The sequence below is a fragment of the Culex quinquefasciatus genome, chromosome 3 (assembly GCF_015732765.1).
Source record: "Culex quinquefasciatus strain JHB chromosome 3, VPISU_Cqui_1.0_pri_paternal, whole genome shotgun sequence".
NCBI lineage: Eukaryota > Metazoa > Arthropoda > Insecta > Diptera > Culicidae > Culex > Culex quinquefasciatus.
Genome location: NC_051863.1, coordinates 161,314,028 through 161,329,992, shown reverse-complemented (window position 1 = coordinate 161,329,992; position 15,965 = coordinate 161,314,028). Strand labels below are relative to the sequence as shown.

At 37.8% G+C, this 15,965-nt stretch overlaps 2 protein-coding genes across 2 annotated transcripts; both read right to left on the bottom strand.

Moving 5' to 3' along the window:
* Positions 1-3,452: 3,452 nt before the first annotated feature.
* LOC6041103 (nose resistant to fluoxetine protein 6) lies at positions 3,453-9,162 on the bottom strand. Its single transcript, XM_001850358.2, has 9 exons — positions 9,081-9,162; positions 5,687-5,838; positions 5,487-5,633; positions 5,135-5,429; positions 4,542-5,077; positions 4,292-4,485; positions 4,086-4,236; positions 3,702-4,031; positions 3,453-3,641 (listed from the first exon to the last, which is right to left on the bottom strand). Exons 1-9 carry the CDS (start codon positions 9,160-9,162, stop codon positions 3,453-3,455), a joined length of 2,076 nt encoding a protein of 691 aa, XP_001850410.2.
* Positions 9,163-9,498: 336 nt separating this feature from the next.
* Positions 9,499-12,000, bottom strand: LOC6041105 (regulator of hypoxia-inducible factor 1). The gene is made up of 6 exons (XM_038262728.1): positions 11,816-12,000; positions 11,613-11,756; positions 11,020-11,302; positions 10,223-10,961; positions 10,019-10,169; positions 9,499-9,960 (listed from the first exon to the last, which is right to left on the bottom strand). The coding sequence occupies exons 1-6, from the start codon at positions 11,984-11,986 to the stop codon at positions 9,499-9,501; spliced, it is 1,950 nt and encodes a 649-aa protein (XP_038118656.1). The 5' UTR covers positions 11,987-12,000.
* Between the last annotated feature and the right edge of the window lie 3,965 nt (positions 12,001-15,965).

The following is a 15,965-nucleotide window of genomic DNA, read 5'->3' as shown; positions in this document are numbered from 1 at the left end:
ATTGCCGTTTCGTGCGGTAAATGAAACCATCACCAATCGATTCCTTGGATTTTTTTATTTATCACAGTAAAAAATTCTGTGTAAAATCGCATGCAAAAGCATGCGCTGCTCCTTTGTGAGCAAAATTGTATGAGTATTGTATGAGAAAACGTGTAGTTGTATGAGAAAACGTGTACCGTCAAACGGGGTGACTTTGATAGCCAGCTGACTTTGATAGGTTTTAGTTTTTTTCGCAAAATGAAGAGTCAAATAAAATACGTACGAAATTGCATGGAACCATACTGGCCGGAGTAGAGAAAGGTTCAAGGTACTTCTAGAAGAAGTTTTTATTAAATTTTGAAAAATTTAAAAAGTTAGTTAACTATAATTAAGAAAACGTTGATGAATAGCATTATTTTCATATTCTCAAAGTGTCATGATTTTCTTAATGAACATGATTTCAAATCGGAAAACGGAATTCATTTTCAGATTCTTCGGACAATTTTCCACTAGGAGAAGGTAAACGAAGTTAACAAATAATAAAAATTGCGTGTTTTTGAAACATAATTAAATAAAATTTCCTAATTTGAAGGCATTTTCAGTAGAACAAATTGTATACAAAATGTGAAATTTTTTGATTCGTGCTTCGAATTCAGTTTAAAATGCAATAGGAATCGATAATTTTACAAACAAAACAATTTTTCACAAATTTCAGCAAAATTTTGACTTTTTAACAATTTTAACTAAACTGTATATGTATTTTGTCAAAATGCTTATAAACTTAGTTGAGCATGAGCATGAGCATGAGAGACCACCCATGGTTGTCCTTCTCCGTTGCTGAACAGGACCCTTATATGCTATCAACACAACCAATCATACGCTTCAACGATATAGTGATTAAAATGCTTATAAACTTAGTTAACTAAATATAAACATAGATTTTTTTTGTTAAAAACTACATCAGCAACCTTAGCGATGGTACATTCGACGCAAAAATAAAATTTGATCACCTTTAACCTGATTTAACAACTACAACCATGCCTATCATAGTCACCCCGGTATTCAAAATAAGAATTTTCAACGCAACTATTTTTTAAACACTATTGAAAAAACTTTTTTTCAAATAAAGTGCATGGACCTTGTGTGGTCTATCCTAGTACATGTTTTAAACATAATAGTTTTAAGAAACCCCCTACCGGTTGGAAAATATTCCAAAAATAAAATGAAATCCTATCAATGTCACCCCGGTTTACGGTACATAAAATGCATGTACCAAAGGAAAAAAATTAGGTCTGGTCACCCCAAAAATAACATCAATCCGGCTAGAGTCATATTCAGAATACCAAGTCCGCGCCCCAAACTTTTCGGCTATATCGCCGCTATGTATATAGTTGGATCTTAACCGATGAATCTGTAGGTTCCCTATACATAGTATACAGTTGTGAGAGTATACGACATACGGAAAACCTACTGTTAAATTGCGATGAGATATCCGAGCGGGTTGGGGCGCGGACTTGGCAATCTGAATATGACTCTAGCCGGATTGATGTTATTTTTGGGGTGAAGAGATCTGATTTTTTTCCTCTGTACATGCTTTTTGTATACACGTTTTCTCATACATTATTACATGCTTTTGCTCACAAAGGTGATGTGCATTGTGCATGCTTTTGCATGCGATTTTACCATCGGATTGTTTGCTAGTTTTCGTACCAGGGAACCAGCCGCGATCAATTAAGTCCGATTTTGTATCCGTTTTCGCCCATTGTGCATTGTTTTGTAAATAAAAATGTTTTATCAGAAACTGTAAACAAATCTATTGTTTTGTTTTGGTGAACTAATTTCTATAGCAACTTTGCCATCAAAACTACCTTTTGACATGTTCTCTTTAATCATTTTTGAAAAAAATGTGCTAAAAATCCTGTTAAATTGTATGTTGTTTTGAGCCACATTTGATACCAAAACAAATATTTTTAAATTCAAAAATGAACTAAAGCTATATTTATCATAAGACCATCAATCGAAACATTCGGTTAAGGGGTAACATACATGTAGAAAATCATAAAATTTAATATTTCAGAAAATTTTATTAAATCCACTGAAAAGATGATTTTGGAACGCTCCTGAAAGTTTCACGAAGATATTTCATGTAAAAACTGAGAAAGAGACGATTAAAGTTCAAAATTATGCCATGCGCAAAGCGAACTGTCAAACCTTCAGTTCGTTTTTCTCTAAACGCCAACTTGATTTACGGGTGCCACGATATCTCGAGATGGTATGGACCAAATTGGCTGAAATTTGGGATGAAGACTCTCAGGACATAAACCGTGTGCATGACGGAGCCTGATTTCCAAATTTTGCTTTTGAAAAATAAAAAAATCAAAAACTGATGATTTTTTATATGAAAAACATAAAAAAAATATCTTTTTTTAAATACATTTTTTTGAAAATCAGCCTTCGCCATGCACACGGAACCGGTTTAAGGAGTCTTCACCAAATTTTGAGCCGATTTGGTCAAAGCAGTGTTAAGATATCATGGCACCCGTTTTTTTTAAACTGCTAACTTCAAATAGCTAATGTCTTCAATTTTGTTTTGTTAATAGATGAAAATGTACATTTAAATGCCTTGAAAACAGATTTTAATAAAAGTTGAAGTGAGTGCTCATACTGACCTCCGATTTTTTGCGGGTTTACATGTATGTAATCGCTAAATTTGTTATAAAAATAACAGTTCTCCTACAGTGAACCGGGTCTAGAATCAAATTATGAACCCAGATCCACTATAAGAATAGGTGGTCAGCAACTGTCAAAAAAAATTGTTTTCAACTGGTTAGTTTTCTAAATAAAAGCAATTAATTTATAATAAAAATAGTCAGAATTGTTCAAAACACTTCAGATTTGTGGGTTATGAATAAGTGTTAAAATATTGAAAACTCACTCGTCGGCTCTGCGGTGTAAACTAATGGTTAGAATACCCTTTCTCCAAAACACAGCAAATCCTAAAAGACATGGTTTCAAAAATAAAATGTGTCTGATTTCTTTGTTTTAAGGTAAGAGATTGTTCAAATATTACGTTCAGGGTTTCACAAAATGTCAAAAGCGATATCTATCACACTGAAATAGGTCATTAAAAATACGTCATGAAAGCTTTATTTCACGATAACTAGATTGGAAAATCAACAAGCTTAGTACAAAAGACCTTAGAGGCATCGTTTTATTATATCGTCGCTTGTGTGCTATCTTGTGCCACGTGAGCTGTACAAAGATATTATTAGCAAAAAGTTATTTATTTGATACTGGTAATCTAAATTAAATTGCTTTTAAGTTTATTAAATAAGATAAGCTCTACCGCCCCCAGGTAGGAATCAGGTTATAAAAGTACAATGTTTTACTAAGAAAGTAAGATGGAATTTCTTTAAAATTTAAATCAAAATAACATATGATTACACAATACTTTATTCGACAGATTTGATTTGCTAAGCAGCATTCTGACCCTCCCTATTAAGACCATTCTCAGTTGTTCCCGGCGAGGGCTGCTTCACGACATCCAGGTCCTGCTTCCCGATAATCAGCTTCTGCAGAGCCGACACGGGCAACTCCATGGCCAAACACAGGAACAGAGCCATTATATAGGACAAAACCACCGAGGTCAGAACCATCGCAGTCTGGAATGAAACACAAATCGTTAGATATTTTCAATTTTGCATTCAAAGTCATGAACCAACCATTCCAAGTGTATTCGAATGCTTCGTGCCACGTATGCACAAGAACAGCAACCGCATTACGAACGTGTGACTCAGGAAGGCCGCGTACGTAAGCCGTCCCAACGGTTCAAATATCTGACTGTTGAAGATTCGCTTGAACACCGCTCCCTTTCCGTACACGATGCCCAGCCCGAACCACACGAAGCAGACTCCCCAGAAGTACTTCATGGTCGGGTAGAAGATCGACATCCACAGGGAAGGCGTTTCGAAATCGTTGACGTAGAAGATGTAGTGCAGAAGGAGACTTCCGATGGCCAGGGGAAAGGCAAAGGGCCAAAAGATTCGGAACCACTGCAAGGGAGAGGGTTGAGAAGAGGATTGGTTACATTCGTGAAGGAATCATACCTTCTTTTCCGTAGGATCAATATTATTTTTCTGTAGATGAAGCAAGATGAATGCCGCGATCATCCCGATCAGATAGTTGCCGGTGTTGACTTGGAATGGAATGTATGAGATCAGGTAGTTTTTGTCGAACCATAAAACAAATCGCTGGGCTCTAAAAGTATTGAAAATTAGAATAACTAAACAAGAGTATGTCATCAAGAATTTACTCTGGAGAAATAACAAAAACTCCCTCCAATTCGTTCACGTAGATGTGCACAGCTGTGAGAGCAAAAGCTCCAATGGTCACCAAAATCAAAATTGGGACTGTTCGTTTTCGCATCCAGCTGATTAAGATCAGTACCAATATTCCAGCGCAGTACAATTGGTAATCACACCCGAGATACCACGTTTGTTGAACACACTGGAAAAAATCGTCACTTTAACATCGTGCTGGCCAACAAAACATAACTCGGTTACCGGTTGATCGGGATTCAAAAAGTTGTTGACGTACAGCAAGTTCGTCCACCAGTTTCTCCGGCAGAAGGTGCGTTCCGTTTCGACGCTACGCTTCCACATGGGACCATCTTGGAGCTTGATCAACCACGTTGCATGTAACAACACCATGAAGGCGTACATCGGAGTCAGTCGGATGTATCGAAGGACGATGGCTTTGAGCAGAAACAGCAGTCCGATCTTCTTCTGCGTCAACCGGATGTGCAACAGAACGTGGTAGGCCACCAGAAATCCACTCATGGTGATGAAGATCTGCACGACTTGGGTTCCTCCGGTGAGGATCATCGCCGATATGTTGTGGTACAGCTTCTCCGACATGAAAGGATTCTGGTTGGGACCACTGGTAGCAATCAACACCGCGTGACCCATGATCACGTGGTACATCGTGATGAATCGAGCCGCTTGCAGGGGACGTAGCAGCTTGTGGATTGGACTCTGAGATCGGGACAGCAGCCGCAGCCAGTTGCGCAGAACTGAGAACGAAGTGAAGAAAGCTTGCTCTGGAAGGAAAGTTGATGAATTATATTGCTCCTTGTTGAAAAAAATAAGAATCTTACTTTTACTACTTAAATCGTTCTCGTAGTGAGCCAAATTATGTTTGGCATTGCTACTCGCATCATACATGCTTGAAAAAAGCATCAACATTATCAATATTGCTAGAACAGCAAGAAAGAGCAAATCTAACGAGTCAATTTCGATAGCATCGGTACTTTTATCGCAAACTTCAATCTCCGTGTAGGCCGTCAACTGGTACGTCTGGTTAAGTCGATAGTTGATACAGATATCAACTAAATCTTGATAGCGCTCCCGATCCTTGGGCGTATCCTTGAATACTGACACGTCAAAGATGTACTGCAAAAAAGACCTCTTAATTCACGTTGATCTTATAATACTTATAACAATGACTACCGGAAAATCAAAGTCAAACTTTTCCACTTTGAGATTCTGACTAGTTTCGTTCGAAAGTCCTCGAACCAGCTGCTTGCAGTGCTCGATGCAGATTCCTCGATCCAGCAGGGCATGGTTGAAGTGTCTTTTGCGATCGCTTGAAAAGTCCTGTAAATTTAATTTTTAATTTTATGTGTTGAAGATTTTACCATGATACAAACCTCAATCAACTGCCAAGTGGTGGAACTACTGTCCGGTTTAACGACCACTCGGACCATGCAGAAGGTCGCCACGCGACCATTTGGAAGATCATTCATGCACTGGTCATAGTCGTCGTACTCGTTCAGCTTGGGCATTCGGTAGTACTCGGATACTGTTTCAAATTGGAACGATTGAATTCATTATACGCAACATTCTTTGGCCATGTCTTTCAATAATGATTCAACATTATTAATTTCAAACTGTGCGTGAATATGCAATAGAATAGAATACATGCAACCCAGATGTGATAGCGAGTTTGTTTACATCTTTATTATAAAAAGTGTTGGATATTTTGGAATTCAGGGGTGAATGTTTTTGTTTTAATAAACCATAAAAAAATATTGGATTTCGGTTTATCAATCGAACTCAAAGTACCATGCTTCTACATTGAAAGGATTTACCAGCAAGTTTTGCTGGAGACGCATGATTTATGTTCAACTAATGTACTGAATTTCTATAATTCTTATTCAAAAAATTATTTCTCAGAATCTTGCTATCGGATATTCGTCCAATTTTTCCGTGTTTTGAATTTCCTGGGAAACGGGAAAAATATTTTTAAAATCTCGGGAATTACCGGGATCCCGAGATTTTTTTTTAAGAAAATGTCATTAAATTTATGTTTTTATTATATTTGTGATATTTTTTAAAATTATAGAATTAGCTCAACACTATAAATAGTTGACATCCTACACATCAACCCAAACATGGAGATAAGTTTTTAGAAAGCTGTACTACTGTCTTTGCTTTACTTAAAATGAGTTCAAATGCACCATTTCTAATCCAATATGATTCAAATTAAATAAGTCTATTTTTTATACATATGACATCAATAGAAAAGCTTAAAAAATTTCATTTAAAATGTAGATAAATACATAAAAGTTCAAGTCAATCCATAATTTTGGAAAAGCTTAGACTTTCATGTTTTATATAAACCATATTTTAAAAATTATCTTCAAGTCACTACCGCCAATTTGGGAAAATCGGAATACACACAAAAAAATATTTCCGAATGTATCATCATTTATGATGCAACACTTTTGCTCGTCATTAAACATCATTTGATGTAAATTTGCAGCAAATTATACGTAAAAACCCGTTTACGTCGACTCAGTCGCCAGCCAGCGACAAGTTAAGACGTGTTTTGCTCGTGTTGTCATCTCGCGTGCTTGGAAATTTTTGACAGATGGAGGTGGAGAAATCCTCCGAGGAGGAAGATTTTCGTCCCGTCAGCGGGAATCGGAAGCGGAAGAAGTCCAGCGAGGTCACTGGAATCGGCATCGAAGGAGAAAAAGTTGAGAAGACCCTGCTCAACAATAACAAGTTCAGCCCGCTAGCGGAAAACGAAAACAACAACAATGCCAGCCCAGCAGGAGGAGGAGACGCCCCGGCGGTTTCACCACCCGGCCAGTTGGCAGGTTAACAAAAACAACCACCTTTGGTGGTGAAGAGCACCACGGATTTTTACAAGCTCGTGGCAATAGTGGAAAGTTGTAAATTTGGTTTCAACCCGATTTACAAACTAACCCGATTTGGAACCAAGGTGACCTGCTTCTCTGATTTTGACAAGTTGCAAGAGCTACTCAAGAAGAAGAAAGTGGAATTCTTCCGCTGCCGGGCGCAGTTCCGGACGGAAAATCGAAGGATCGCCCTCGCCCCGCAGGAAGAAGCCAAGGAAGCAGTGGCTCCCGAGACGGTGGAGCCACGAAAGAGAAAGCCGGGGAGGTGCTCTACAGTTTGGCTGAGCTGTGGGGCATTTTCTCTGAGTACATCGGCAGGTTCAAGACCTGTAAGACCCGCTTGGACCAAGTAACCCTGGTCAGTTACATTATCTCCAAGTATGGAGTTTAAGGAATTGTTTTTTTTGTTATATATTAGTTATTTAACGATCCTCGGTCCTAACCTGGTCACAGCACCTAAAAGGACCTAATAAAAATAAGTTATGAATAAAAAAAGAAAAAGAAAAAGTGTTCGATTGTTTTGGAGTTCAGAGGTGCACCTTTTTCATTACAGAAAAAATGTAAAAATTTGCAGCCGTTCGATACGCCAATCGAAAGATTTCTTTGAAATGGAGGATATAGCAAAGCAATAACCCAGTCACGACGTTCTAGCAGGATTCTAACAGAGTTCTTACAGAGCTGGATATTCTTACAGCATTCTAGAAGAAGTGTTCCACCGTTCTAGCAAGATTCTGACAGAACCAGCTCTGCTAGAATATTTCGTGACTGGGAAGTTTATTCATATATTTTCAATGATTTTTTGAACATTTGTTGATCTTTTAACTGTTCCGAATTTGTGAGGTTTTTAGCGATTTTGGGTGGATATTAGGGTGATAATTAAAAAATCGACTTCACAGATACCCTCTGACTCGATTCCTAATGCAAAAATAAGTATCTGGCCAATTTTGAGCCAAATCGGTTAAGGCTAAGCGGTCGCTTTTCATCGTTGAAGTTTATATGGGGAAAATCACGAAAATGTATGGGGAAAAACATCGTTTCAGTAATTTTCTGCTAGGTGGCGCAGGCCTCGCCCAAAATTCTCCAAGTGTGAAATTATTGTAGGAAATTTAATTTCCTACAACTTTGTCGAAGGGTGCAAAACGATCCGAGTTGATCCTGATTTTTGGTGATTTTTCTAGAAAAAAATTTCTTATATACTTCCTATACATCCTTTGTATACTTTCAAGTATATAAGCCGATTTCTTTTCATCGCATTGCTAATAACTCATCAGGATCAACTCGGATCGTCTTGCACCCTTCTACAAAGTTGTAGGTAATTACATTTCCTACAAGAATCTCACACTTGGACAATTTTGGGTGAGACCTGCGCCACCTGCTGCAAAAATCCTGAAGCGATGTTTTTCCTCATACATTTTTGCGATTTTTCCCATATAAACTTCAACGATGAAAAGCGACCCCTTAGCCTTAACCGATTTGGCTCAAAATTGGCACAGTTACTTGTTATTGCCTAAAGAATCGATCCAGGGGGTATCTCTTGCGATTTTCCGAAATTTTCAATTTTTCTTGTCACCCTGGTGGATATCATAGTAATCGATTTTTTGAGATCGTTGAAGATCACAAAATGAGGCATTGAAAGCTGCACAAATGGCGTTATTAACCTAATTTGACCCAAAATTGACATGCGGCAAGATAACACGATTGCGACGAACTGCAGAAACGTGATTTAAGTTATTATTATCGAATGCAAAGATCTTTGACCTCTGATTGTGGTTATAATCTAAAAGCTTATTTCTGATACAATAATGCAAATAAGAGAATCAAATAAAAATTGATCAAAATTGCAGTAATGAGAAAGTGTTCCTTAAACTATCGACATGAATGAATAAATAAATATTACACTCAATAAACTCTCCATTTTCCGAAGACACCAAACTATGTTTGAGCACAAACAGTAGCAAAACTATCAACTTAACGTCCATCGTAGCACTTCTTTTCACGAACAACAACCACGGCACATCTTCTCACTGCAAGCACTCACGACAGACTGAACAGTGCTTTCTAAAGCACTTAACCAAGTGCATATTCCCATCAACACGGGGTCCTTTTTTGCCACCCCGAAAAATCTGCCTCAGTTATTCGACATTGACCGCGAGCGACGTCATCGTTTCAGCAATTGCGCAAATTAGTCTAAAACTGAGCGATAAAAAAAGTTCTGTGTTTCGACGATTAACTGCAGTTTCGGCTTAAGACTGGATTAAACTGAAGGAGACGATGTTTAGTACCAAGAATTTTATGGTTTTGCGTATGTTTAGATTTTATTCGACATTTCTCTTACGCACTCTCAAAATGTAGTGTTTCAACACCAAACTAGCCGGTAGCTCGATGCAGATGTACACGAGAACCGCCGCCAGGTAAGAGACGACCGCAAGCGAGGGCAACATCCAAAGACCGTCGCGCAGGCTCAGCTCGATCATGGGCGGGAACCAGTTCAGCACGAGCCGCGTCACGGGCACGTGCAGCACGTAAACACTGTAGGACAGCTTGCCCAGGCTGATCATCGGGCTGGAGGTTAGAAATTGGCGAACGCGACCCGGGGGATTACGGAAGCACTCGATGAAGGTGATGGAAACGGCAATGACGCCGGCGTTTCGGTACAGGACGGCGTGCGTTGTGGTTAGCCAGGAGGGGCGAGGAATCTCGTAGCGGTAGAAGATGAACGTTGGGAGGTACGCCAGGGCTAGCAGGGGAAGTCGAGCTTTCTTTGCCGTTTTGTATAGCTGGAAGATGTCGGGAAGTTAGTTTGAGGTTTTGTTTCCAACTCTGAGATTGTCCTACCCAGGAATCGTCAAGATTCAGCTTGTTGTGTTTGTGTTGGTGGTACAGATATCCGACGACCACGCCGGCCATGTAGCTGTCCCAGTTGGAGTATCCCGGCATGTACACAAACTTATGCCATGGTTGATGCATAAACATGAACTGTACGTCACTGAAAGGAAGCTTGAGATAAATCTGCTGGTTGTTATATGTATAAGATATTACCTCAATTTCACAGGTAAGCTTGATTCCAGTCCCAAAAAGTACACAATTGCTGCAGGAATTGCTATTCCAACGACCCCGCTTATCCAGAGAACGATATAAGCTCGCTTTGGATATTTACAAATCACTGCCAATAGCACTAGAGTGGCGAGGAACAGCTGAAGATCCGCCGCCAAGTACCATCCCTGAGAGCTGCAGTGTTCGTCACCAAACACGGGAAGATTATCTATAAACAGTACATTAGTCCACCACTTCTTCCGGCAAATTGCTCGTTCCTGGATCAGCGATTTATACCCTACAGCACCAACCTGGACTCCTGGGAAGTCATCGCCCACGACGGATATCAGTAGGAAGAAGAAGTAAACCGGAATAATTCTGATCAACCGATTTAAGATCCTTGTTTTAAAGTAACCTCTCTCAAAATGCGATTTTCCTCCCAAGTCGTCCATAACAGTGACCGACAACAAAAGTCCCCCAATGACGAAGAATACTTGGATCGCCACGATCGATGCCGTGATGTAGTCTATAAGAAAAGCGCTCTCCAGCAATCGTTCAGCATACTCAGTATTCTCCATCGGAACAATCCCGCCAGCTAGTAAACAGTGTATGTCCAGAACGAGCACACATGTTAACACCCGAAGTCCGTCGATGTATCCAAACTCCTGGTACAGCGCACCCTTTGGCTGTTCCGTCAGCCGATGCCAGTTGCGTCGCACCGAGAACGATGACACAATGATGTGGTCTGGAAGGGTAAACAACACGATTAGATTCGATCTTGTGACGAGGTTATGCGGGGGTACCTTTGAACTTTGAGCGGCTCATCGAGTCAAGTACGTTGGCACCCATCAATAGACCGAGCAACGTTAGAACGGTTGTGTAGAACGCAAACATTAGCCAGTCTGGAGCCTGTGCTGACACTCCCAGCTCGTCTTTTGAGGTGCAGTACTCGATTTCGGAGTATGCCTTACGGTCAAAGATGTGTTTCCGTTCCAGGCGATTATTTACGCAAATATTGATCATTTCACCATAGCGAGTTTTGAAAGGTTCCAGGTACTCTTTCCAAAGATTCGGTGGTAGGATGTACTGATTAAAAACAATATTTAGTTAATTCGCACACGGAACAACTGTTTAACCCTTTCATGCCTGATGGGTCTTATTGAAACAACCCCATTTTTCCTAGATTCAGGGTTAAAGTAAGTCCAAAAATGGATGGGTTAATTTCCGTCCTGATTTGTTTATATTAAGTACAGAATGAGTTGATTCAACTAAAAAATCTGTAAGCTCTCCCAACATTTTAGCAAACTCCACTAAGATTTTAGTCAAAACAAAAATTAACCCTTCGATTGTTGGAATCTAGTTCGACCAAACATGAATATTGTTAAAAAGCACTCACCGTGAAGTTGATTGGAAACTTTGGCTGGTACAACCGTTGTCGATTCGCAACAGATAGCTCCGTCAATTCGCGATCGCAATCCGCTACGCAAATTCCCCAGTCTAGCAAATTGCGTCGAAATCCGGTCACAATCCGCGGCGTGTCCTGCAATAAAATAGAAACTTTTGTAATGCATGCCTTCGTGGAACTATAAAGTCACTCACAAATGGATCGTGATCCTCCTTATAGACAACCTTAACGAAGCAGTAAGTTCCGGAGTGGTCCCCTTGGCGGCACCTGTCGTAGTCATCGTAACTGTACAACGGTGGAGCAATCTGGGAAGATTGCCCTAAATGACTCAGCAGAAGCAAGACCAACACGAAGCAGTATTCCATAGAAAAGAATCGATCTCGGCAGAAGTCACCCGATAACTAAAATCGCCGAAAAGATTCGAGAGAGTGCTTAGTATCTTCATAGTTGTTGGTAATAATCTGCTGAGTAGAGGCAACGTAATCCCAATTAAAATTTAAACTGTCGTTTTTTTTTGACAAAATAAATAAATAGAATGAAATTGGAAAATTTTAGTCAATCAATTATGAATCTAAATCTTCAAAATTAAAAAAAAACAAGAAAAACACTAAGCATTAAGGTAGATCGAACGACGCTTCCTCCCAGACTAGTCGTCGAAATATGTAAATGCAACAAATCACAAATTTTGGCTGATGAAACCGGCAGAGTCAGCAAAACCAGTTTTCCAAATTCTAAGCTGAGAGCTTCAAAGTGTTCCAAACTTTGTTGTATTACATCAACGAAAAAACGACATGACGTCACTGATTTGCAGAAAAGAAAAAAATATGATTGATTATTTTTCACACCATCCTATAAAGACCATAAACGCATAAATGTACCATATGCAAAAACGCAGAACCAATCTGCATCAATAACTCAAAAGTGATGAAAATGCATACGAGACATTTATGCGAACAGGGACAGAAAAGCGGTATGTATTTCTATCGCGTACCTAATGTTGGCATATTAGCACATTGACATTGACAGCTTCTTAAACACATTTTCAACTAAAACTAGGCAATGTGGAAAGTAATTAAGCAAGTTTCTGTTAATAAATTTGCTTAATAATTATTTTAAATAGGAAGAGTCTTACATTTGATGGAATGCCAAACATCTACACGGTGTATTTCAAATTCAAATTCGGTTTTATTGGTGAATAATCAAGATACAATAAGTTCTTTTGAGGTACAAAACAGAGTTTTGGAGTTCCTTTCAGCTGTGTGTTACATCATAATCCATTTTGGAACAGTTATTCACCTCAAATCAAAAATGTTCAACCCAAATTTACCAGATTTCTTGCTTTCTTTGAAATAACCCAAGCATCCAAGCTGGAAATCTCAAAACGATAGAATAAAAATCTATTCTTTGTACAATTTGTCATAAAAATACAGCAACAGATTGTCCGGATACAAATTCGAGCTTAAAACATTGCTAAACTTAGAGTATTTCATTTAAAAGCCATTTATTACCCAAAATGTTCCCACCATTATTTTTTCAATCTTCTGTCATATATCACCATGACATTTTACAAAATTTTCGAATCAATCACATTGTAGAGAACAGTTTTCTGAACAATTTCCATAAAAAAGTATCAATTTTGGTTCAATGTAAGCAGAGATATACCCAATTTCCTAAAATAAAAAGTGACTTTCCCCAAAATTTCTGGATTTAATTCCCATTTAAACGATGAAAACTGCCTACTATGGTATTTTTAAGGATGAAAACATTTTGTTGGAACACACAACATTTTGATGAAATTTATTGAAATTATTTTATTAGAATCATAAAAAAAATTCAGTAGACGGTGTTCATCGTTTGAATGGTAATGAAATCCAGAAATTAAGCATAAGCATAAGCATAGGTGCCCACCCGCAGTTGCTACTCCGTTATTGACCAGGAACTCCAGAAGTTACATCCACGAGCCGTGGAAGATAAGTGGGAGCTATCTTTCCTCGCTTCGCAACTTCGCAAAGGCCCCTATCATGCTGATCAATACCGGCGCCGGCCACGACCAGTGGTAGGGTCACGGGGAAGTGGATGGGAATGTTAGTCCGATACTTGAGTGATAGAGACCGCCCAATCGACTGCATCTCCGACAAAGTATCACATGAGTTTTGAGGAGGTTAGTAGAAGGGTATGAGGTCAGGATTCACGAGTGGCAGTGATGTGACCATGAGCATTTTGTTTATCGGTTGAAAATTTTAAATCTTAGGCAGCCGGCTGCGGAAAGATAGATAATTGATTATTTAAAAAGTTTTTTTTTATCGAACGCGTGCCAGCCGAGCAGTAGTGCTATGGGCTGGACTTATCAGTATATTTTTACTGTTTTTACAATTTAGATAACGCGAGCAAATTTCAAAAAAGTAAATAAATAACGCTTTACTCTTCATAAAATCGATAGTTTGATGAGTAAATACTAAAACTGCCAGTTGGAATAAATTTGTACGATCATTTACGACGAAAATTATCGCGAAAAAACAGGACTGCGCGTTCCCAGAAGCACTGCACTTATCGGTAATGAAATCCAGAATTTTTGGAGAAAGTAACTTTTATATTTCATGAAATTTTGTATAACTCTGCTAATATTAAACTAATATTGATACTTTTTTATGGAAATGGTTCAGAAAACTGAACTGTTCACTGAAAGTTACAATAATTGTACAATTGTACAATTTACTATTTTAAATTCTCGATGTAGGTATCTGATAACTAAGCTATGGAATGAAATGTTTGAAAGAATTAAAAAACTTACAGAAATATTTTGACAATCCAGAAAAGGCTTTTTTTTTTAAATAAATAAAAACTTAAAACAAATTAAAAGTCGAACTGTTTTTTGGAAGAACTGTCCATGTTTGAAAGAATGGAAAAACTCACAAAAATATTTTGTGAATCAAGAATAAGTTGTTCTTAAAAATAAAAATAAACTTCCAAAATATTTTAGAAGTCGTACTTTTTTTTAAATCATTGCTTATGTTTAAAAGAATGGAAAAACTCGCAAAAATATTACGACAAATAAGAAAAGGTTGTTTTTAAAAATAAAATAAAAACTAAAAGAAATATTTTAGGAGTCGATCTTTTTATTGGAAGAACAGCTCATGTTTGAAAGAATGGAAACCTTTTCTAAAAATGGTTTGGAAGTCACTCTGTTTATTTAAAAAAAAAGATCATTACTAAAAGGGTGGATAAATTAAAACATAAAACATTAAAACAAATAAAACATTTTTGCAAGAATTTTTTAAATTTTATAAATATAGTTTTTTTTTTTAATTTTCCACATTCGACTTTTTGATTTTACAACGTTTTGTCCATTCGACCTTTTGTCCACTTTCGACCTTTTGTCCACTTTCGACCTAATGTCTTTTGACCTTTTGTCGCACATCCATTTTTAACACAGGCAAGAATGTTAGGTTATTAACATTTGCAGGATTTTGATTATTAGATTTTTTATCAGCATTTAAATCCGAAGTTAAACTATTTTGAGAAGTCAGAGTCGGACTTGGTAAAACTATACCTTGTTAAAATGCATGCTGCAACAAAATTCAGTTTAGCAGTCGTTTGATTATAGTGGCAATGTAAATTTTAACACGCTTGCAATTAACTGTGCTGTTTGCATAAATGTTACACTCTAAAAAATAACCCTGTAAAGTTACAAAAAACACGAAATTTAAAAATGAAAAAATTAGTTCTAAATTAAATAATAATGACCCTAAAAGTACTTTAAATTTCCCTTAAAATGACATGTTCCAAACAATATTTCAGTTAAATGACGGAAAATTGCAGAGTTTTAAAAACATTTTTTGTGTTTTTTCGGTTACATAAAAGTCTCTTTGACACAACATTTCTATCACATCACCGTTTCAGGCTGCAAATTATTGAAAAACACCTCTTTTTCGCATGTTCAAAAATGAAATGGGTCGTACCGCCCCACCGTCACGAGATATCGAAAAAACGGACTTCGGATTCATGATCAGGAACAAAAGTTACCTCTTAGGACATAGTTTCACGCAAATCGAAGAGGGGTCGGGGCAACTGCTGTGTAAGTGCATTTTACATATGCATTTTCATCACTTTTGAGTTATTGATGCAGTTTGGCTGAAAATCGCGTGCTCTTTTAGAAAAAAAAAAAAACAGAAAATATCTAGTACTGTATTTTTGATATCTGGAGACTCTAAACTCATCCATGCTTCTCCTCGAGTTTATCCTGCGCAGTCATTTTTGTAATTTTTTTGGTCAGTCATCTATTCGATGAACGGAATAAAATACAGTATATTTATGAGCTGGAACTTCTCTCTGAAGATGATTAAA